The sequence below is a fragment of the Salvia hispanica genome, chromosome 1, assembly GCF_029641045.1.
Source record: "Salvia hispanica isolate PSC_SH4W2 chromosome 1, Shi_PSC_v1, whole genome shotgun sequence".
In the NCBI taxonomy this organism is placed as follows: domain Eukaryota; kingdom Viridiplantae; phylum Streptophyta; class Magnoliopsida; order Lamiales; family Lamiaceae; genus Salvia; species Salvia hispanica.
This window is the reverse complement of record NC_142692.1, coordinates 26,551,906-26,574,782: the sequence shown is the minus strand read 5'-3', so window position 1 is coordinate 26,574,782 and position 22,877 is coordinate 26,551,906. Positions and strand designations below refer to the sequence as shown.

The window sequence follows — 22,877 nt, the reverse complement described above, 5'->3', positions numbered from 1 at the left end:
GATAACTAGAGGATGGTAATAAAAATAAAGATACATTGACAACGTCAACATCGATATAATTAAAAATAAATAGCATATCATTAAAATTGATTTTAAATAATATTATTATGCTATGACATAGTATTTACATATGTTCTAAAATTATGAAAATTATTCTTAATAGTTACAAAATAAAATTATTTATACAAGATTACTAGCTATAAGATTATAAATTACTAGAGAAAATAAACAAAACTATTAGCATTAGAATATCTAATAGAACATAAACATATTCAAGTCTCAAGAGAAAATTTAACATCATATTTATAACATAAACATATTCAAGTCTCAAGAGAAAATTTAACATCATATTTATGGACAGTGATAAAAAAAATGACAAATTTTGCAAAATCAGGATTCAAACTTGAGTTCACTCAGCTACATGTGCATCATCCTTACCAATTGCACCACTATAAACTTTGTTAATTTTTTTGTACATATATAATATATAGGTAAAGTTGGAAAGGGTGAGGGGCCCAGAGGCCCTCCTGGCCCCACCCTAGCTCCGCCCCTGGTGCTAATGAAAGACTGTAGTTGTGAAAATGGAGATTTTTTTTTTTCTGATTTTTCTTAGTGCAACTTATAGCATTATATAGCCATTACTATTTTATTGAACGAGAGTACAATTTGCTTTCAAATTGAAATTATGTTATTAAAAGTTGGTGGATGTCTATGGTATTGCAGGCAAGAACTAGTCATTTAATAAAAAACAACTAATATACCTCATCTTTCAACGCTAGAAATAGTTTTCAAATAGCTATATATAATTTGTTTTTGTTGATGTCAATGGACATTTTATTCTCTGATTTATTATTATAATCTTGATATTAAAACAAATTGAAATGACATTTAAACAGAGCACAAAATTAGTATACATCGTGGGGGAAGTTGATATTTAGTGGCTCGCATGATAATTAAACTACTCCCTCCGTCCCACAGAGGATGCCACAGTTGTGGGACAGCACGAGATTTTAGGAGATTTTATTTTGTGTGTTAAATGGAGAGAGAAAATATTATTTTTATATTCACGTGAGAGGGAACTTTTTTCAAAAATAAAAATGTGACATCTTTTATGAGACAACCTAAAAAGAAAAGTGTTACATCTTTTGTGGAACGGATGAATTACATTTTATTAGTAGGTGATGAAAAAGTCTAGTATTCATACAAATGGTTTTTGAATAGTTTACAAGCCTTGAATTCTCATTACGATGGAGTAATACATTTCTCATATATCTAATTATGAATTGTCTATAGTTTTATAAATTAGTTATGAAATAACAACGACTAATTATAAATTAATAATTAAAACTTTCTCATAATTGTCGGGGCAGTTGGGTGCTAGATTTCGGACAGGTGAGTTTGAGGCGTGTAGTTGTTCTTACCTGTTGCATAAGGTTTGCTCGTTCGTTCGGGTTGGGATCCTCTGCTGTGCAAAATGCCACAACAGAGGATGTTGTGCACATCCACGCCATCTATTGCTAGAATGTAAAAATATAATACAAGTATGTAAAATTATTCAAAGGTGGAGATGCGCACAACATCCTCTACTGTGCATTCCCAACCCGTTCGTTCTGACAGTTTCTCATTTTCTTTTTCTGTTTATTCTTTTTAAAAGAAAAAATAATATATTGACAAGTCAAGGACTAAAAAAAAAAAGAAATCCAGATTTTAGTCAAACCCAAAAAATCTGTGGTTTTGACTGGAAAGGAGCTAGGGTTTACTGAAAACCAGTCTCCATCACGTGAAATGTTGCGTTCCAAGCTGAAATCGAGCCTCCGCCGCTTCTCAACGGCGATTAATCGCCGCCACATCGAGGACGAAGGCGACTGGGTATACTCGTCCGAGTGGTGGGTGGCCAATTCCTCTTCCAGCCGCACCGCCTTCCGACAAAACTCCCGCCATGGAAACGGTGTCGTATCTGTTATATCTCACCCTTGTTCCAAACCAGTACGCATATATACACGTCTCTATGACTACATTTTTACTTGATACAGCCCATTCACGAATAGCATTGATGCAGGACAGATTACACTGGGGAAAAACTGAAAAATGGCTCCAACAAAGGCATCGTGATATATTTCCAGGTTCGAAAAACGGCGGAAAGTTGAGAGTTTGTGGCTATGAGTGGAGAACGCTTCACTTCAATGACTTCACCCGCGAAAGCACCGTTAAAGTCTTGGTTGCGCGCAGGGAAGGAGAAGGAGATGAAGCTGCCTCCGTTTGCCTTATGCAACAGCCGCGTTGTCTGGCAGTACCGTGTAATTTTTTCATTCTCACTATGCTAGAATCCTAATACGGGGAATTGACAATGTGTATATCTTTCCCATGCTAATTGAGACTCTGTTTCACTGATTTGTGCTGTTGTTTGCAGATGTGAAGAGTATGATATCTGTTGGATTGGCTACCATGGCATCATGCAATTATGAGCTCATGAAGAATGCTATACTTGGGAAGCAAAATTTGAGTGTTCTATGTATTGGTCATGGTGGAGGAAGCATACCTCTGTTTCTGGCTAGTGAAGTCAAAGGTTTACTTAAGTCTAAAACTTTACGCTTTTCGCATCTTGTGATCCGGAAGCTTTATATTTGATCTTTCTGGCATGTCTGTTTTTAGGTGCTTCTAATCATAAGGGAACAGTTGTAGTTGGATCTTGTTCTATGCGATACAATTTCCTGCCGTATAAAATGCAATATTTAGTTATATGTATCATGGAATTCACATTAAGAATCTCCTTTTATCGTTGGCCCTTACTGTAGTCAATATGTAAGGATACTGCTCCCTCCAATTACTTCTCTGATGTTGACATTGCTAAATGAATATGACCCTGTGCAAGTCAATTGTGTACCCGTGCAAGCTTCTGAGTTGGTGGTCTTTCATAGATAATTATAGTTCTATTGTCTTTAATAGTTTTGAGGTTGGGTAGGGTAGCCTTTGAGATTGAACTGTGTTATATTTGCTATGGTTTTACATTTCTGATCGTATAAAAGATTATGTTCACTAACTTGAGAAGCACGAGCACTGTGTTCTTTGATTTGGCCAAACATTATGTTTTTTTACTCTTGCCAGCGTTGCTGTATATCTCATCTCTGGCTCCCTTTCAGGTGCTGTGGTTCACACAGTTGAGATTGATCCAGTTGTGGTCTCAGCTTCAACACAAGCAATGGGTTTTCCTGCCTCCACAGTTACGTCTCCTAATGGAAAGCGTACTCGTGAAAAGCCAGAGCCTCTGGATGAGGTTCTGTGGAAAGGCACTCATGAAAGGATGTTGTTGTTCAGTTCAGATGCAGAGAAGTTCATTCTGGAGAGCACCAATGTCTATGACATCATCTTCATCGATGCCTATGATGGGGAGGACAATTTCCCACGCAAGCTGTGGGATCCCGATTCCCCATTTCTCCAAGCTCTGGGGAGCCGGCTCCATCCGGATCATGGCACAGTTGTGGTGAACCTGCATGCTGACGTAGAGTTGGACGTCGACGCAGGAGATGTACCGAAGATCTCGTTTTTGCCAATGGGAAAGCATGTGTCTCAAGTAGGCGAGGCATACGTAGATGTGTTGTTAGAGAGTGGTAGTGGTTTTGGATACAATGTTCCAGTGCCATGGGTGTATAATACATCTCTTGTTGTTAGTAGAGGTTTGGAGAGACCTAAGGATAGTGTAGAGTGGAATATGATTTTGAACACTCTGATTAGCAAAGGTCTTGAGGTGGAGAAACTGCTTAACATGCCCTTTTCCCTTTTACAGTATGTTAAAACAGGTTTTACTCCGCTGGATTGATCATTCTTCCAAACACTTAATTCGTCACTCAAATTCTCTTTATCATATATCCTGTGATGGTGATTCTCTTCTCTCTCTAATTAACCTATGCTATATATTAGTACTTCTTGTCAACCAGTACTTAAAAAGGGACTGTAGTTGGCATTTCTCATGAAGAATGAATGAGAGATTGGTTGAAAAACAGAGAAGCTACGACCATCACAAGAACTGAGTCAAGTTGCGCTCCACTTCCAAAAGGCAGCCCTGCTGGCAGTGGTGGTGGTGTGGATGGTGTAAAAGAATGACTCCGTGCTCCCAGGTGTGACCTGCAGGTATAAAGTGGAAGACGCAGGACGGAAGGAGCATAGTCGTTCTGTTGCCTTTGCTGTCATAGCCTGAAACCAGCAGTCGAATGCTTAACCTCATGGCAGTAGAAATAGATGACTAATATTGCAAGAATGGTAAACCAAACTTACAGTTTCTGAGAATGTTTAAAAATATAATACTACAGTTTGTTAGCACATGGATCTGAGTTTTTAGCACATTTTTTGTAGCAAATTAATCGGATCTATTGTAGAGTTATGGTTCAATGGTTGTTTTTATTGGGTTTAAACAAATAGCCACATGTATCAACATTTCGAATTTAAATTTATAATCGGTAAATCTTTTAATAAGCTGAATGTCTTTTAGTCTTAAATTTAAGTATCGCCACCAGATCTCGACGGATATAATGTTTTCATGCAATATTCTCAATCAAAGTGGTTCGTGAATTTCAATTTTAATGCTTCTTTTTATTCATACAAGTTTCATGATCGGATAGAAAGTACTATCATGCGAGTTACATGACTCTGGAGGGAAAATAACATTAGAAAAAGGCCCCCAAAAATTAAACAAAATGACATATAGGCATCAAAGCCGAATTACCTTGACTAAGATCCATGTTCCGAAAGGCCATTTATATGACTTGATTTTGGTGCTCATTTAAGTTAATCAACTGCATGAGATTTATGCTCAACCAAATAATTACTATTTTATAAACATGAGATTTATAATAACTCCGAAAAATGTATGGATTTATAAATTGAGTTGATGAGTCCAATGATAGATTTAGTTATTTACAATGGTTGCCATCTAACTTCTAAAACAAGCATATGGTAGTCTGTATAGAAAATGAGAATTAAATGTGACAAAATAAAGTAAATGATAAACTTATTTATTATACTTGTTTAAAGTTTGGTGAAGCCGGCAAAGTTGTTAATGAAAGTGGACATTCACTCGTTCAACTAAAGTGTGCTATTGCGAACAAAACGGTGGTGGGAATAAATGTTGGGCTTTGAAAATTCATAAATCTGTATATATAAGTTGAATGTGGATTCACCAAACTTTCCCATTTATAATTTTATTATAATTGTTGAAATGTTTTAGTATTTTATGAGATTCCTTACAACGACCACTCAACATCGTCACATAAATTTTTTGTGCTTATATTGATAAAATACATCTAAACTTCATTAAATTAAAATATGATAATGTTATTAACACGGTTTAAATATTGGAATAAAATATTAGCCTAAGTCAAAATTAGCGCACTATTTATAATTAAACCTTGTTTTTAAAATACCCAGTAGACTATTTTCGTGTGATTCAACTTCTTCAAGTGTAGTACTACAAATTTAGAGCTCTCACTTTATTTATTAGGTCAAACTGAACCAGCCATAAGTGAATTGAAATTACGAAGTTTTAATTAAATACATTAAAACATTGCCTAAAGATGATTGATTTGCTAAAATCAAGTCGTATTAAGACGTTTAATGAATACGTAGAACCTATATCCGATGTTCAAATATCTAATTGAACCAATTATATTATATTCATATATTGAGTTGGCAAAGTCAAATCAAAATTGAACCAATTATATTATATTCATATATAAACTTATCCTAATGAATTGAAAATATTTAGAAAAATGAGTTTTTGGCCCACAAGAGAGCGTGTGAACACGCGCAATTGGTGCGAATAAGAAAGTGAGAGGTACTCTGAGTCTCATTCAAAGTTGACACCCTACGGTTTTGGTATTCTCCGCCATTGGCAGCCCGCCAATCACACACACAAAAACCAACATACAAATTGCAATCCCTAGATTGGTGAGCTGATTGAGACGGAACAGTATGGAGGTTAGAGCAAGAGCGCCTGGGAAAATCATACTCGCCGGCGAGCACGCCGTCGTTCACGGATCCACCGCCATTGCCGCCGCAATCGATCTCTACACTTATGTATCTCTCCGCTTTCCCACTCCTGAGGGTACTATACTAGTTATCCCCTTTCTCTTCTTGATGAGAAATGTTCGTTTTGTTGTTGACTTTCCTTCGTTTTGGTTTTATTATTTGTATTGTGTTTGTTGGTTGGGGGTTTAAGCGGCCGTAATCGGGAAATTAACTCATCGCATAGTTGCTATACATAATCTATTTCACAATCTGCGTTAAGTTTGTTTGGAGCTTCCTAATTTATTTATGATTCAAGTTCTTATTCCTGATTCTGTTCTACCAAGTACCAACGCGAAGCATAATTACTCAGTTGATGACCTGTCGACGTATTTCTGAAAGATTTGACTTCAGTGTGTTCCTTATGAAAATATTAATTCATGAGAAAGTAAACTATAGATACAGCCGAGTGTATCACTATCAAGGAATCCAAGACTCGATATAGAATATTAGCAGCTCACCTGTTTTTCTTTCTTGATGATGCCATCTTGTATAATACTATAGTACTATAATTATATGTTTTCCCTCTCTCACTGTTCAAATGCTTCTTCTTCTAGATAACAACGATGCACTACAAGTCCAGTTCAAGGATGTGGACTTGGAATTTTCTTGGCCAGTTGGAAAACTTAAGGAAGTTCTGCCTGAACTCGGCAGCAAGTCTGTTTCCACACCTTCATCATGTTCATTAGAGACCACAAAAGCAATTGCTTCATTAGTTGATGAACTAAATTTAGCAGAATCTAAGCTTGGACTAGCTTCAGGAATTTCAGCTTTCCTTTGGCTATATACATCAATCCATGGGTGTGCAAATAAGCTCTATACATGTTTCTAATACTTATTATAAGCATGAATTTGCTGCATCTAATATAGTTGCATTTTGTTTACTTTATCAGTGATAAGCCAGCTAAAGTTGTTGTGAATTCTGAGCTACCGTTAGGCTCTGGCTTGGGTTCGTCTGCTGCTCTCTGTGTTGCGCTGTCTGCTGCCCTCCTTTCACTGTCTGATTCTTTGAAACTTGATTTTAGCCATCAAGGTTGGCAAACATTTGGGGACAGTGAACTAGATCTGGTAAACAAATGGGCATTTGAAGGTGAAAAGATTATCCATGGGAGGCCTTCTGGGATAGACAATACAGTTAGCACCTTCGGTATGTAAACATTCTCCTTTGATATCCTCAATCTTTATAACTTTTTCAGCATTAAGATGAAAAATAAAGTTGAGGAACCACTATACGATATATCATTGGTATCTAAGAAGCAATTGATTGACTGTTGTCTTAGGTACAGAGCATGCTGAGTGACTAAGTATTCAGTCAGATTGTTTGAAATGGTTATTGTGATAATAAATAGCCAAACCACTACATGAATTATATAGGGATGGAGTACGTGATAGTAGTATTTTAAATATTTGAACTTCAAAAGGATTGAAAACTGTCATGTATAGAAGTCAAATATATGGAGGAATTTGTATGCTACATGTTTTCATGGCTAGCAAAGACAATATGATTGTATGTGAGATATGCTTCCTTACTTGGTAAACATCTAAACAAGGTAAATTTTACTAAACTAAAATTTTAATAATACTATTTCTGCAAAAAAAATTATTAGACTATTTCAGCTAGCTAAGAAATACTATATTACAGGGAACATGATAAAATTTAGGTCTGGCGAACTCACACGTATTAAGACGAATATGCCTTTGAAGATGCTCGTTACTAACACGAAAGTTGGAAGAAATACAAGAGCATTGGTTTCTGGTGTGTCAGAAAGGGCAGTGAGACATGGTAGTGCAATGAGTTCTGTATTTAAAGCTGTTGACTCGATAAGCAATGAGGTGGCTGCCATCATCCAGTCACCAGTTTCTGATGATCTTGCTATAACTGAGAAAGAGGAAAAACTAGGGGAACTGATGGAGATGAACCAGGGATTACTCCAGTGCATGGGGGTCAGCCATGCTACCATTGAGACTGTGATCAAAACTACGTTAAAATACAAGCTAGCCACTAAACTAACAGGAGCTGGTGGAGGAGGCTGTGTCATCACACTACTACCTGCACGTATCCTTTTTGTCTGTGCTATTTTTTCGTTTTCTGATCAGTTTTTGTGCTCACAATCATTATGTTCTATACCATCAAGACCTTTGTCCAATTTTGTTTGACATATTGGATGTGATAAAGATGATTTCCTTGACTAGATGACCTAGTATTAGCAGGAACGGTAGTTGATAAAGTAATTGCAGAGCTAGAAGAATGTGGGTTCCAATGTTTGATAGCTGGAATCGGTGGAAGAGGCATGGAGATTAGCTTTAGTGGTTTCTCCTCTTAACATAGACCAGAAGCAACCCCCAAATGTAAGATCTATCCCTTATTCTTCAAATCATGATTTGCAGATCTAGTCATTCTGTCCGCTCGTTTCTGTGTCCGTGCGTGTAGTTTTTTCATCCTAATCACTTTTTCTTGTATGAGCTATTACATTGTTGTTGCAATCTATATTTTGCATCTGTACTGTACGACTCAAAAAAATTGAAGTAAAGAAAACTTTGTACTTTTATCTGTTTGAATTCTTATGTGTGAGCACTCTATATTATTGGTGATTAATAATGGTTTCTCATTTATCCTGTGATTATGGTGATATTCATCATCAACCAATCATATGGGATTTGACGTGTATCGCAAGATTTCGATGTTTGCAAAGCGAAAGGTTTGTGTATTAACCTTTTCTTCCCAATCACAACAGTTTCAGCTTTTCCACTGCCCTTTTTGCTTAAACTGACACTTCCTTTACATTGTTTTATGGTCTGAGAGTATCTTATGACCCCCTTTTTTAGCAGATTTGTAAAAAGCCAGCCTTTAAAAAGAAATTAACTATACCTCAGAAAATATTCCTTAACTGCTAAGCTTTCATCTGTATAACTTAGTTCCCAAGAATACACCACTCTAATATCTCTATCTGTTATAACACATAATATCATAAAATTAAGCTGCTACTACTGCTACAATTCAACTCCCAATTTAGAGATCAACAATTCATAAAATGAATTAACTACTACTACTATGTTTTTCTGCGTTTTGTTCGATTCACAATCTAGTAACTCACTTATGAAAGTTCTTACATTATTAGATACATTTTCTATGCATTAACTAATTATCGGTGTGATAACGACGCCTTAAAAAGCACATGATTAATTATATTTGTGATTAATATGAGCTTAAACTAAAAAACATACCATTACAAAATTGTGGAAAGAAGACAAAGAAATAGGGGGCCCTTTTGTAATTAGGTTATTATTTTGTCGTTTCCATTCGTTGTCATTGTCAATAAGTTTGTAGGATTCAAATTTAATTTTCTGAAGTTGGAAACCTCATTAGTCTAAGCACACACAAGTGTAAGTGTTTAGGGAGTGTTGGGGAACAAGATTGCTTATCATGTTTCTTCTTTTTACCACTTTTACACTGTATTCTGACTAAGATTTCTATAAATTATTACAAAGAGCAAATAAAGCAAAGCCCATTTGTTAAAAGTATAGCCTAAAATCCTCATTTGCTAAAGAAAAATCTGCACACTCTTCCTTACCTCAAATCAAATGAACAATATCAAAGCCTTGATAATATTTACTCGTTATATTCCTCTCGTGTATCTTTTATCAAATAGTCAAATTTGTAAAAATTCTCCAATACTTTTCTTTGAAATTGTGAAGCTAATAACACGATGTTGCAACGGAGAAATTTTTGGAAAGCAAAATTAGAATCTAAACCGAAAAAAGTAGGAGCTTTTCGTTGATTCTGTATAGCCTTCTCTCTTTTTCTCTCTGTGTTATGATTTTTTAAATTGGAGTCTATTTCTATTCTGGTTCTGTTTTAGCATGAAATGGTTTTATAATTTTATTGCCTAAATGCATTAAAGTTGCAGCCTTCATCGTTAAGTTATGAATGATAAATCAATGTAGGAGTGTTCCAAATCAAAATTATTATCAATTATAATAAATAGATAATCTTATTTTCGTTATTTCCATGGAAAATTGGAAATTTTGGTTATTATCTTACGAATTTTCAGTTTTATGAAAAATTATAATTGACTCAAAAGTTCGTCATTTTTAACGACAGTTAATCCGTAAAAATATGTACACACATTAATTTATAAAAAAAAAAAAGGAAAGAATAAGCGCACATCGAAGAAACCAAAATAGAAAATTAGTGTTTATCCGTGTTCAATATAGTACATTTTAAGTCTAAAATTTACTTATAATTTTGAAAAAATTATAACCTGGATTTACTTATATTTGTTTCTACTATCATCTTTTATTCGCACCTAAATTACACAAACTTTTCCGTTTATACAACTTTTTTATCTCTTTCAATACGTCACCTGTAAATTAATTGTTTTGATGATATTTGATATAAAAATATAGTAGTAATTGATTATTATAGAATCCATCATGATAATATCTATTGAAACAAATAAAATTCTAAAAAAGATTGTACTATATCTTATTCTAGTAATTAAGTTTTGACTGATAAAAATAACAATAAATATAGCCTAATTTAAGGCAATAAATTGTCGATGACAAGTACAAAATTCAACCATAAATTATGTAAACTTAAATTTTTAAAAAAGTAAATAGTATAATTTATATTTTTTGTTGATTTTTGGTCGAGTCCATAACTTTTAATTTTGATTTGTAAGATAATTGTAAAAATAGGTTGGAATAAAAAATTTATAAAAATGAAAATGATATTGCTCTAATAAAATGAGCAGCGTGGCCTCGCTGAAGTAAGTAGACGAAGATTTTTGGAACGGTTTCTACCAAATTCAGAGAGAGGGAGAGAGAGAGAGAGATATGGCGGTGGAGAGTTCGGATGACATCTACGTTCTGCCAGAAGATTGTATAGCCACCGCGCTTTCGCTCACCAGCCCTAAGGACGCTTGCCGTCTCTCGGCGGTCGCCTCCACATTCCGATCCGCCTCCGAATCCGACGCCGTTTGGGCCCGCTTCCTTCCCTCCGACTATCGAGACCTAATTTCCCGTGCTCTCGACGGTGGCGATTCACTTCTTTCTAAATTTCGTACTAAGAAAGACCTCTATCTTCACCTCTGCGATCATCCGATTGTAATTGACGATGGCCGCCAGGTATGCAATTGATCTCATTTTGGGCTGATTTTAAGTTTACGTTACTGAGTCGGTGCGACGATTACTATGATTATTTGATGACGTGATTGAATTGAATTTAGCCTCATCAGAATTTTAATAATTAGGTGAAGCGAAATTGTACTTAATAAAATAAGTCTCCAGTTGGTGCAGTGTTGGATGCTCTGTATACTTGCTTTCACTTACATGAAGAAGAAGAAGAAACGTTAGAGAAACATACAAAATGATAGTCATTTTTCTACTCAAGGACTCACACACAATTTTGTGCTTCTTATAATTCTGTTTAAAGTAAGCTCTGATTTCTTGTTTCAGACTTGCATCTGACTCCAATTTGTTGTTTTGAGTGAATCCTTTCGAGTTCCCTTGCTATTTGATTCAATCGACTGATATATACAAGCTTGTAATGTAATACTTGAAGCATGAATGGCTGTAACACTTGCATCCTTTTGTGGTCTTTGCATCTGATATGCTTTCTGTATCATTGGACAGAGTTTCCAATTGGAGAAGCTGAGTGGTAAGAAATGTTATATGTTATCTGCAAGGGACCTCTACATTGTGTGGGGAGATACTCCTCAATATTGGCGATTCATCAGTCTCCCTGAATCCAGGTAAATTATCTATAGCCTTATTATATGTAAACTCAAATTGGGTTGTTGTTGTCTTTGCTAAATGGGCGATGCTTGCCATATTCATATTAGGTTTCCAGAGGTGGCAGAGCTCCTCGATGTTTGTTGGTTTGAAATAAGGGGGAAGATAAAGATGAGCATGCTATCTGGTGGCACTAATTATGCAGCATACCTTGTGTTCACTAGCAAGTCAAGGATATATGGATTTGATCATCAATATGCGGATGGTTATGTGGGAGTCAGCGGGCGTGAAAGTGAGAAACGTAACGTTTGTTTGGATCCAGATGGAGTGCAGAGGCATAGATATCAGATTGTACCGAGACGTGTAGGGTGGTTCTACCACCGCTTAACTCAAATGCGAAACCCGGAAGCCATGCTGCCTGAGGAGGAAACGGAGTATCCAAAGCAGAGAGACGACGGGTGGATGGAGGTAGAGCTGGGAGAGTGGTTTGTAGAGGAAGGACAAGATGGAGAGCTGGAGGCAAGTGTGATGGAGGTGAAGGGAGGAAACTGGAAGAGTGGGATCATTGTTCAAGGGATTGAGATTAGACCTAAAGAGAGAAAGTAGATAGACACATTATTATTCTCATGCTGATCAATGTTCATAGTAATTGTCTGTAAGAATTTCTTGTAATGTTCGGTGTTGTTATCGTTGTATTGTCATGTTGTTCTCTTAACTTCTGATGTAAGATTGTCATGTTGTTCTCTTGACTTGTGCTATAAGGTCGACCCATGGATATCATATGATATTGTTGTGGAACAACTTCACTACTGATTTACTAAATCAACCATCAATATGCATACTATTCATGTAATTTCCTTCACTCATCAATATGCGGGAGCAATAGGGCCAGGTCTCTCTGGAAAAAGACTTAAATCTTCACACCACAAGGGGCCGCGCATTACTAAACAATATTCATACAATATTGCCAAATTTTGAGCCTGGATAGAGTTTATCTATCACAGTACATAGCTTTGCTTAATATTTCGCATACTAATTTCAAATATGCATGTTTTTTAGTTACTTTATAATTTAGACAAGATTATTTCATTGTTTTAATTTAAATCTAAATTGGAACCTCAAGTTTTTTCAACAATTTTAAAATTGATATAACAAGATTATTTGTTTCAGGAAATGCCTGCACGTGGAAACAAAATGATCAAGCCATTTTTTTATTCATGCCATTTTTCTTATTACCAAAAACTGAATTTGCAAGGTAAAGTCTTAAATGTTAATTCTGGAAATCATATGGAAAATTTGGTTGAGTCAATTTGTTGGATTATAATGTGGAATATACTAAATACTATGAGGTGGCTATTTCAACCATTCAAATCTAGAAGAAAATAACTTCATATTACAAAAAATAAGTCCAAACATAAAATAAAAATGAATACTTTTTGAAGGGCTATAATAGTTACTCCCTCCGTTTTTTCATAGTTGAGTCATTTTTCTATTTCGGAAAGTTTCTTCATAGTTAAGTCATTTCCATATATGGTAACTTTTTTCTCTTTCTTACTTTACTCAATCTTACTTTATTCTCTCTACTTTATTCACTTTATACTTTATTCTCTCTACATTTTCTTCTCTCTTACTTTTTTATCTATTTATTTAACACACCCAACATTCATTTCTAAAATTCCGTGCCGAAAAATTCCGCCTCAACTATGAAGAAATGGAAGGAGTACTATATTACTATTACTCTATCTTTCCCATAAAAAATATTATTATGGACAATTGATATGATACGAAAATTAGGGCAAAATTGGTAAAGTAAGAGAGAGGATGATAATAGTAATTAAAATAATGTTAGTTGATAGTGAGACCCACTATATTAGTGTTTAATGTTGGTATAATTGTAAATAAGTTGATGTATAGAGGTAATAAATTAGGATAACTTTCCAAAAATAGAATGCACATATTTTTATGGGACAGACGAAAATTAAAAGTGCACATATTTTTGTGGGACAGACGAAAATGGAAAGTGTACATATTTTTATGGGATGAATAAAATATTATTAGGAGAAACTGAAATTTAATAGGGCAGAAAATTAGGAGGAAACGGTCGTTGATTAAATTAATATTTAATTAGAGAGTAATTGAGTTTGGGCGTTTTATAAAGGTTGCTGTGTTTCCGCCAATGAATCCGACCGTTGGGACTACTTATCCGTTACTTGTAATTTTTACTAAATTCAACGAAGCAGACTTCTCCGCTGTATTACTGAAGAGAGGGAGAGAGAGAAGACTGTAGAAAAATCAGCAAAGCAAAGCATTTGGGGGAAATGGTTGCACGATCCCCGCCAAAGCAGCACCAGAAGCTGGCACCGCCCATCAGTCCCACCCTCCTACGAGAAACCGTTAACAAGGTCTCATTTTTTTCATTTTTCTCTCCGTTTATGGCTACTAAATTTACCTCTTCCTTATTCTGCTTTAATCTAACACGGTTTAGGAATCATGTTTTTCCCCTTTTTTCTAATATTCGGTACAACTGACAGAGTGATGTTATTAGCTGCTGTTTGCTGACAATATCCAAATTTGAACTGGAGAAATTCTTTAATTCAATCTACTTAACATTTAATCTTGTTATAATTTACTAGTAATTCACTTACTTGTTGGTTTATAAGCGGTGGAAAATCCAAAATCTGAATTGGGTAAAATCTTGAATTCCGTCTACATGTTTGCTGGATTATGCACAATGGAAAATCAAATTTTTGAACTGGGAAACATCTTGAGCGCCATGTATTTCACAAATAATTTGCATATATAAGGATTTGTGCATACATCAATCTCAATTTTGGTTCGTAGCTTTGATAACTGGGGATAACAAATTGTGGTTTCCTGTGCTTTTTTTATCTGCTCCAATGCATTGCTTTCATAAGGCAGTTCAACAAAACATATGTATATGTCGTTGTTTTGATGTGGTTTTGTGTTTGATTTGAAGGTGGATCGGTGTATGGCTCGACTGCAAGAGCTTCAACACACAGTAACAGGTGGGACTAAACTAGTATCCGGATTGAGCTTGAGTCCTCGTAGTGGTAGAAACTATCTACGGACAAGCCTCCGCTGTAAACAGGAGTCATTAAGGTTACTACTTTCTCCTTCTATTCTCGTATGCATCTAATTGCCATTTATCCTTTTCATGTCACAAAGTTTGTGAATATAATACAATAATACCACTATGGATAGGGGATACGTTCGAACAAAATGTATCATATAGAATAAGAACACTATTTCTTTTATCTTGTTGGATGCAAGATAGTGAAACTGTATTGTTTTCTGGTAGACTTTGGATTATCCTATCTGAAAATTTGAAGGCTATGCATAACATGAAATTTCAAAATGACAATTCATTTCGATTCCATTACTGAATGTTGTGTTACTTCAAATCTTGAAGGTTAAAAAATGCTAATTCTCGAAGATCTCCTCCTGGAAAGCTGCCATCAAGTAAAGGTTGTTTGTTTTAACCTCTCTCAAAAACGTTATGTGTCCTTCTGTAGATTTCACATCCTTTTTAAATTGTATGTATGCAGAGGAATGGCGCAAAATGTCGTTGCCAGCAATGCTATTGGGAGAAACAGTAGGAGAAATCCTACAAGCAACTCAATTTGCAAGAAACGTAGTCGATGCAGTGTCCTCCAAGCCTCTAAAACCAGGAAATGATGATCCTAAAACGCCAGTGACACAGAGGAAAAAGCAGATGCCAGCGCTGGAGAACTCCGGGCTGCATGCACGTAGACGGAAAGAGAAGCAAGTCGTGCTGCAGAACGTGAGGTCAGAATCAAACAACGTGCCACCTCTAAGACGAGCCAAGTCCAAGATCAACTTCAAGGTCTCGCCCTTGCAGAACCGAGAGTGTGACAAGGAGAACTGCCGGTACTTAGCTAATAGAGTCTCACCAAGGAATAGGCCATGGGTGAGGAAGACTGTCCTGTTTCCAAACCCTTTATTTTCGTCATCTCCCACCTCACAACATCAGAAGTTTGGCAAGACGAAGTCGCCCATGATTGCAAGGAATCGACAAACTCCACATAAGTTCTTGATCAAGTCTCCTCCTCCTCCTGCTGCCTCGAAGTTCCAAGTGAAAATCAGAAGCCCTCCTCTATGTATATCCCCAACACGAGGTGGTGGTGCTGCTAAGAAATCACCTCGGGCATCATCAGCTGCAGCAAGGCTGCGGAGATCATTCTCGCCTTCGAGGCTGGCCAGCAAGCTGGTGTCACCACTGAAAAGCAGAAAATCCATGCCAAAGAATAGTGAGGTGATGATGAAGACAATGAGTGGATTGAAACAGCGTCCGACATCTTTTTCAATGCGATTCTCCTCCTCACCTCGGAGAATTTGAAAGTACATGAGTTTCTTTGTTATCTGTGTTATAGATATCCCCTCAATGTCAGCATTTAACTTTTCTCATAATATATTCTTCCTAAATTGTGGAATACTTCGGTTTTTTCACATCTATTTTATTTTTTGATTACTCATCTTCGTTTTTCATCTAATTTTTTTGTTAATGAATTTTCGTGCTGTGCTAGGAACTAGTAATATATATATTTTTAATTTCATTGCATTAGTCTTTGGGGAGGGATTTGTAAGTGAGTCTTTGGGAAGGGATTTTGCACTAGTGTATATCTCAGCACTTAAATTATCAATTGGATCAACATGTGCACAAATGATGAGACTGAAAGGACAAAGGTATTACATCTCTATTATAATGTCAAATTCGTCAAACATATTCTCTTCGATTGGGATAACAAAGGGAGTCTGAATTTTTAGGTACCAAGATCATCTTTCTTGATCATATCATGATCTAAAATATGATTCACCTTCTAACTTTAGTTTACTCTCGTCATTATTGACTATTCAACTTCTACACGCCCTAAAAATGGTATATGGGTCAATCAACTTCTACAAATAGATTTTCATTATTGAGTAATATTAATTCAGTACACAACCTTTAATATGTAGGAGTAATGATCTGACTTCTATTTTTTCTTTCTTTTTTGGCAAATAAAAAAGTCAGGGATTTTCTGTCAATCTCATGAAAGAGATCTTATGACATTTAGAATTCACAGAATTCACAGAATTACAGCCTGTGGACAGTTAGAATTCACAGAATTATGACATTAAAATCCAGGTTATTATTGACTTACGAAGCATGCAGCAAAGTGTGTGAGTTGTGATTATAGGAAAAGTCAGGTAACTTTTTTTCTTTTGTTATATCTTAAGAATCAAACAGGCATTCGAGATGCAAAAAGGTAAAGAGATTATAGATACAAATGTAGTTAGTATCAAAAGTAAAATATAGACTATCATCATTGCATGTGTCACTGTATAACAAGATATTACTGTATTAGCAAGCAAGAATTACACAAACTGGTACTGAAGTGAATAATCTAGGTCGTTTTTCTATTCAAGAAATGTAAGAATTTCTCTTATTTTTCATGCCTCTCAGCTTGAGCGGACTCCATACTACTTTCTTTTGTAGTGCTACGACTATTGGATGCTTAGGCTTCCACGAGCCAGGGACCTGCGAAGGAGGACTTCCTCTAAATTTACTACTTCTGGGACCAATGGGTGTTGCTTCCATTTCTAAAGTTGGCACCTCTCGTGATTGTGGCAATGGTGAAGACGGTCTTGAAGTTCGCCAAACTCTTTGTGGATCCCAAACGAATGATTGCCGGCCCATCAAACGGTCTGTCCTCATCATTCTAGAAGATGAATTTTCAAGTGGAGTAGCCATGCCTGAGTTGGATTCGGGCCGGAAAGTTGCAATTGAAGCCCTTCTTTTAGGCTGGAAAACTTGACCTGCTGGAGATGGTCTTACAGCAAAGGAACCTCTTCTTGCTTTCATAATAACTTGCGTCCCCTTGTTTTCTCTTGGGGAATTCTCTTTGTCTTCTCTTACAGCTGGTAGATAGGACATAGACATACTCTTCTTGTTTGGAGGAGCTGCTGGAGATGGTCTTACAGCAAAGGAACCTCTTCTTGCTTTCATAATAACTTGCTTCCCCTTGTTTTCTCTTGGGGCATTCTCTTTGTCTTCTCTTACAGCTGGTAGATAGGACATAGACATACTCTTCTTGTTTGGAGGAGCTGGCGATGGAGCCAGTGGCATGAAGTTTGTGATGCTTCTAAGTGGCATCATTAGTTTTGATGGGGCCAATGGTGGTTTCTTATTATCTGCTATTGAGGCCTTCTGTGCTTGGTTTGATGTTAAAGTTGACTGAGTAGCAACGGATGCCAATGCTCTGTTTTCCTGTTTTAGCCTTGTTTTCCTTTCTTCAGCTAATTGAGTTTCGAGATCTCGAACCTGTTATGAGTAACCCAAGCACATAAGAAACCACAGCCAGCAACTATAGTCAGTATATGTTTAATGATTTGCACCTTCTCTTGAAGATTTTTGCAAATATGTTCTCTAGCAGCAAGCCGTAACTGTAAAGCCTGCACGTTATCCTGCAACTTCCTGGCTTCCTTCTCATCTTGTTTTGCCTTTTCTGCCTGTTTATACATTACAAAGCATAAAAAAGAGCAAAAGATCAGTTGGAAGGCTTCTTAATGCGTCCATATTGCAAAGATAGTGGTTAAGATTATTGCATCATACAAGCTGCTTGTATTTCAAAAACTCTGCATGATCCGTCTGTCTTCGGGCAGGCCCATGTTCAACTCCTCTGACACGGCTAGCGAAATTCAAGGAGCAAAGCGTTTCTCCAAGGTCAGCCGAATTTGGGCTAATTTGAACAAACATCAAAGTTTTACAATCTCCACCTGCATTGGAGTTCAACTCAGCATTAAAACACCACCATGCTAGGATAGAAAGGAACAGTTTTTTTCAAGAAACCACACAACTAAATCTTAACAGTCAAGTTATACAAACCTAGGGAACTTTGCAGCATATGAGTAAGCTTCGAATTCCTGTTTGTCCAAGAAATAAATTGATCAGGAAACAACTTTGGAATAGTATATAAGCTACACACATTTAATTAGAGAAGCAGGATATGGTGTCATGCCTGTAAGGAACATGAGAATTCTTGGAGGCTAGGGCTGAGATAACATCACCAAGTGCCGATAAGGATTTATTTATGAATTGAGACTCCTTCAGTCTTTCACCTTCAACTTCGATCCTACCAACACGCTCACTTCCGGCCAGGTCAACCAGCCATAAATGGCTTCTTGTTCTTTGCCCATTGATTATATTTTCTCCAGCTACAGTTACCCTCAACAAACTGCAGTAATTAATTTGAAACACACTCAATCCCACTACAGTAAAAAAAATGGTATTATTCTGAAGTTAAGTGACTTCCTCCTCATTTTCCCACAAGCAAGTCCATTTAAGTTATGTTAAAAGCTTAAAAAGCTAAATAACCAAAAAACAGAATAAGCTCATAATTACCAGTGAGACCGGCTACTGAACTCATTAGCATTGGTTGATCCAACAGATCTTACTTGACTTCCTGACTTAAGCAAACTCCAAACTCCTTCTGTATCATAAACACGAGCTTCAACCAGTCCAGGGACTTCTTGAGTACCCTCAGCTGATTGTTTTATGTCCAACCTGCATACAAAATATTTAGATACTCATCATCCATTTCCTATGAAGTTATTGTCAGATAAAAGCAAGTTAGGAGCTTACTTCTTAGCAGGTTGGTTCGAGTTCTCAACCAGAAGATCCCTTATCTTCTCATTGTAGACCTCCAGCATGCTAACAAACAATTCATATCTCATTATAGTGCTCCTTTCCTCAGATATCCTGAAGAGCTCCTTTAGGGTTCGATAGTTCACTCCTCTATTCTCTGATGTTCCTTCCATTGTGTATGTCTTTCCAGTGCCTGTTTGTCCATAGGCAAATATGCATACATTGTAACCATCCAAGACAGAGGTTACTATAGGCATAGTTTGGTCAAAGACAGCCTCTGCACAGTGGAATGGATGGAGTTAGTAAAGCAATTGTTTTGAGAAGACGAAGAATAGCGCATATACTACTTTACCTTGGTTGTCCTCAGGTCCAAACACACGGTCAAATTTGAATTGCTTTTTGGAAGAATCAGAGCAAATGACCTGCAGCTCATTTTCCTGGGATGAGTCAAAATCAACAACTGATGTGGAGCCTTTCTCAATGTCATCTTGGTTCAGTGGCCTACACCTACAGAAAACCCTTATATTGCCTTTGAGTTCAATCACTTCGTTGTAAAGCTTCTTTCTTTCCGAGGATTCTTGGAGATACTTCTTCTTAAGTAACTCACACTCTTCATGGTACTTATTCTTCAAAAGTTCATGTTCCACACCTAAAAAAAATCAGATAAAACACGCATACAAAAGGTCAATCAAAGGAGGCATGAGGCGATTAAGAAGGGTAAAAAATTATAAAAAGAAGAGGGCGACTCACTCAGATTCTCAAGAGCAGCGAAAGCTTCACAACCAAGTAATGAATCAATTGAGATGCCCTTTACTTCATTGCTCAGGCGGGCATGTTCTTCTCTGATACTCTGCAATCATAGTGATAACAATTAGACGTAACACTGGAACAAAAAAAAACTTAAAACTAAAAATGAATGTGCCGTAAATTACTATATACCTGTAGTTTGTTGGTAAGACTTTCAATTTTACGAAAAATTGGACGAGTCTGTGAACATGCTTCTTGACTATCATCAGAAGTAAGACTAGTATGAGTATCCACCGAATTACAGTTTCCTTCACATCCTGAGCAATATCCGAAAGTAAGGATGGAAAGTTTCGAAACAAAATGCTAAAGTGGACTCTAATTATGTCTATAAACAAAATTCCAAGATTCTTTCACAACTCATGTCAGTCTGAACTCCACTGAAAATGAATATTTTCCGAAAGAAAATGAAGCGAATAAATCTGGAATTGCGTTCATCTCCCAAAATTTCGGTCAAGATTTGACAAAATTCCATAACCTAACGATTTCCGAAATCCAAAGTAAAAACATAATACCTGAATTTTGTTCTGGTATCTCAGCAGTTTGATCTGCAACATCATTTTAAATAAAACCCGATCAGAGCCAATTTCAAATTCACTGCTTAATTGCAGATCTATTGAAAACATTATATTCGACAAAGAATTTAAAACTGACCAGCATTACCAGGGGATAGAGTAATGGCCTGATCAAAAGTCGAACAAAGGATTTCCAGGGCTTGATCTGTAAAAGTGAAGAATTATACAATGAAAAGGGGCAGAGAGATGAGATGTGTCTGGGAGAGAAAGAGAGATTACCGTCCATGATTGGAGTCAGAGCAAACCGTCTGCTGAAATTGAGTAGAGATCGGAGAGGTAGAACACAATAATGAGAGAGAGAGAGAGAGAGACTCAAATAAGAGTGGAGAAAGAAAGGATGAAACGGTCGGATGATGTGTGCTCTATAATTTTTGAAAACAAAAATTTGAAATTGCTGGGATTGCGCCCATCAGTCGTAGGTATTAATCATAACGGCTTAATTGGATAATTAAAGCGCTAGATTGGGCTGGGCTGGGCCGGGCCGGGTTGGAGCGTCAGTAACCGAGCGCAAACTTTTTGTGCTTTGAAGCTTTTGAATCATGAAAGTGTAAGATATTGCTTTAATTACTCTAATTGCGTATACATTATCTGCAAATTTCATATCTTATTCAATCCATTAAAATAAAGATAATAATCCCAAATAAAAAAGTCTTCAGTTAAACACTTTATTCAAGTTGAATTGTGGAGTTGACCGGTAAAGTGTGTGAATTTATAGAAAGAAACTTAACTTAACACAACCTACCTCAGCCGGGGGCTTAGTCCCAAGTTGTCCAACCCATTAGACAACCCTTTTGCACCAATAAACAATCACAATGTGCGAGAAGATTATTCTCTAAGTCGTTTAACACATAGTTTTGCCATAAGAAGTGGCATATGGTCCACACCTCAAAGACAACATAGAATGTTAAAGTCTGTCTCTTTCTCTGACACAAACATATCATCGTTAAGGAAGTTAGCAATATCTAACTTATTTGGATAAAATAACATCTTTTGTTGACAATGTTTGAAGTCTGGACCCATGAACTTCTCGGGTTTCTCGGCTTGATGCATAACCCCTTGACAATAATGTCATCACAGAGCCATTAAGGGTGACGAAGATCCTCTTACATTTTTGTTGATACTTCCATTGGTTCTAACTCCAGTCTCGATAGATGTCGGCATAGCTCACTCATGCAAGAATGAGCATCCCGTCCTATCATTGTTAGTACTCCCTCAGTCCCACTCAAGATGGCCACATTTTTGAATGACACGGGATTTTAGGAAGTGTTGTTAGGTGGAATAAAGTAAAGAGGAAAAGAGTAATTGGAATATTTTAATTAGGAGATAGGAGAGAGGGGGTTATTTCTAAAATTGGAAAGTGGTCATCTTGATTGAGACAAATAAAAAAGGAAAGATGGTCATCTTAAATGGGATGGATGGAGTATATAATAGTACCGCACAAACAAAGTCTTACTATTATAACTAAATAAAGGTTACAAGAAAGGAGATTCTTTTTCAAGTTAAATCGAGATAGCTATCTTTTTGCAAAACGAGATACGTCTTGACTAGTACTTATAAGTTGACGTATTGTCTTCAAAGATAAAACGAACTATTACCTTCTATCAAATAGAAACATCTCAAACTCATAGACACCTAAAAACATGATGTCGAGTTGAGAATCAAGTGACATAGTCACTAGCGGATCTAGGGGGGCGCTTGCCCCCTCCCGTCCGTTCGGAGAGCCGAAACTTTCCCTTGGATCAAAACAAAAATAGCATATCCACCCCATCCGTGGAGTGTAAAAATCTATTTGTTTTCAATAAAAATCATATAAAATGTAGTAGTCCAATCATATGGTTGTTTGATAGATTTAATTAAGAGGTCTAGGGTTCTATCCTCAACAAGAGCATGTTTTTTTTTTCCATTTTTTACTTTTTTATTTGATCAATTAATATTTCTTCTTATTATCAAAATAATACCTTTAAATACTTTATGAAATCTAAACTTTTACTAATTTGCATATATTATGTTGTTATATTTATTCTGGGGTGTGTTATATTACT

General features: G+C 36.3%; 5 protein-coding genes across 8 annotated transcripts; 4 read left to right on the top strand and 1 right to left on the bottom strand.

The window, feature by feature from the left end:
• Nucleotides 1–1,697: 1,697 nt before the first annotated feature.
• On the top strand, nucleotides 1,698–3,864 carry LOC125222625 (S-adenosyl-L-methionine-dependent methyltransferases superfamily protein). 3 transcript variants are annotated; one of them, XM_048125341.2, is made up of 4 exons: nucleotides 1,698–1,986; nucleotides 2,060–2,297; nucleotides 2,411–2,566; nucleotides 3,141–3,864. In XM_048125341.2, exons 1-4 carry the CDS (start codon nucleotides 1,786–1,788, stop codon nucleotides 3,815–3,817), a joined length of 1,272 nt encoding a protein of 423 aa, XP_047981298.1. In that variant the 5' UTR covers nucleotides 1,698–1,785; the 3' UTR covers nucleotides 3,818–3,864. The 3 variants fall into 3 exon arrangements, with proteins under 3 accessions (XP_047981298.1, XP_047981299.1, XP_088912941.1); XM_048125342.1 differs by having other exon boundaries at nucleotides 1,807–1,986; nucleotides 2,065–2,297; XM_089056815.1 differs by having other exon boundaries at nucleotides 1,811–1,948.
• Nucleotides 3,865–5,848: 1,984 nt separating this feature from the next.
• Nucleotides 5,849–8,606, top strand: LOC125222626 (mevalonate kinase-like). Its single transcript, XM_048125344.2, has 5 exons — nucleotides 5,849–6,097; nucleotides 6,615–6,858; nucleotides 6,951–7,204; nucleotides 7,700–8,113; nucleotides 8,260–8,606. Exons 1-5 carry the CDS (start codon nucleotides 5,965–5,967, stop codon nucleotides 8,379–8,381), a joined length of 1,167 nt encoding a protein of 388 aa, XP_047981301.1. The 5' UTR covers nucleotides 5,849–5,964; the 3' UTR covers nucleotides 8,382–8,606.
• A 2,216-nt stretch (nucleotides 8,607–10,822) lies between these two features.
• LOC125218180 (putative F-box protein PP2-B12) lies at nucleotides 10,823–12,591 on the top strand. Its single transcript, XM_048119803.2, has 3 exons — nucleotides 10,823–11,184; nucleotides 11,692–11,810; nucleotides 11,901–12,591. The coding sequence occupies exons 1-3, from the start codon at nucleotides 10,894–10,896 to the stop codon at nucleotides 12,394–12,396; spliced, it is 906 nt and encodes a 301-aa protein (XP_047975760.1). The 5' UTR covers nucleotides 10,823–10,893; the 3' UTR covers nucleotides 12,397–12,591.
• A 1,389-nt stretch (nucleotides 12,592–13,980) lies between these two features.
• Nucleotides 13,981–16,338, top strand: ATN (cyclin family). The gene is made up of 4 exons (XM_048122003.2): nucleotides 13,981–14,192; nucleotides 14,768–14,910; nucleotides 15,221–15,276; nucleotides 15,357–16,338. The coding sequence occupies exons 1-4, from the start codon at nucleotides 14,109–14,111 to the stop codon at nucleotides 16,166–16,168; spliced, it is 1,095 nt and encodes a 364-aa protein (XP_047977960.1). The 5' UTR covers nucleotides 13,981–14,108; the 3' UTR covers nucleotides 16,169–16,338.
• A 735-nt stretch (nucleotides 16,339–17,073) lies between these two features.
• Nucleotides 17,074–21,222, bottom strand: LOC125220969 (kinesin-like protein KIN-14S). Of its 2 annotated transcripts, none has more exons than XM_089062795.1 (13): nucleotides 21,055–21,222; nucleotides 20,924–20,980; nucleotides 20,776–20,808; nucleotides 20,396–20,520; nucleotides 20,207–20,306; nucleotides 19,809–20,105; nucleotides 19,454–19,733; nucleotides 19,214–19,375; nucleotides 18,831–19,046; nucleotides 18,698–18,735; nucleotides 18,425–18,588; nucleotides 18,208–18,321; nucleotides 17,074–18,133 (listed from the first exon to the last, which is right to left on the bottom strand). In XM_089062795.1, exons 1-13 carry the CDS (start codon nucleotides 21,059–21,061, stop codon nucleotides 17,234–17,236), a joined length of 2,493 nt encoding a protein of 830 aa, XP_088918921.1. In that variant the 5' UTR covers nucleotides 21,062–21,222; the 3' UTR covers nucleotides 17,074–17,233. The 2 variants fall into 2 exon arrangements, with proteins under 2 accessions (XP_088918921.1, XP_088918922.1); XM_089062796.1 differs by having other exon boundaries at nucleotides 20,915–20,980; nucleotides 21,055–21,212.
• Between the last annotated feature and the right edge of the window lie 1,655 nt (nucleotides 21,223–22,877).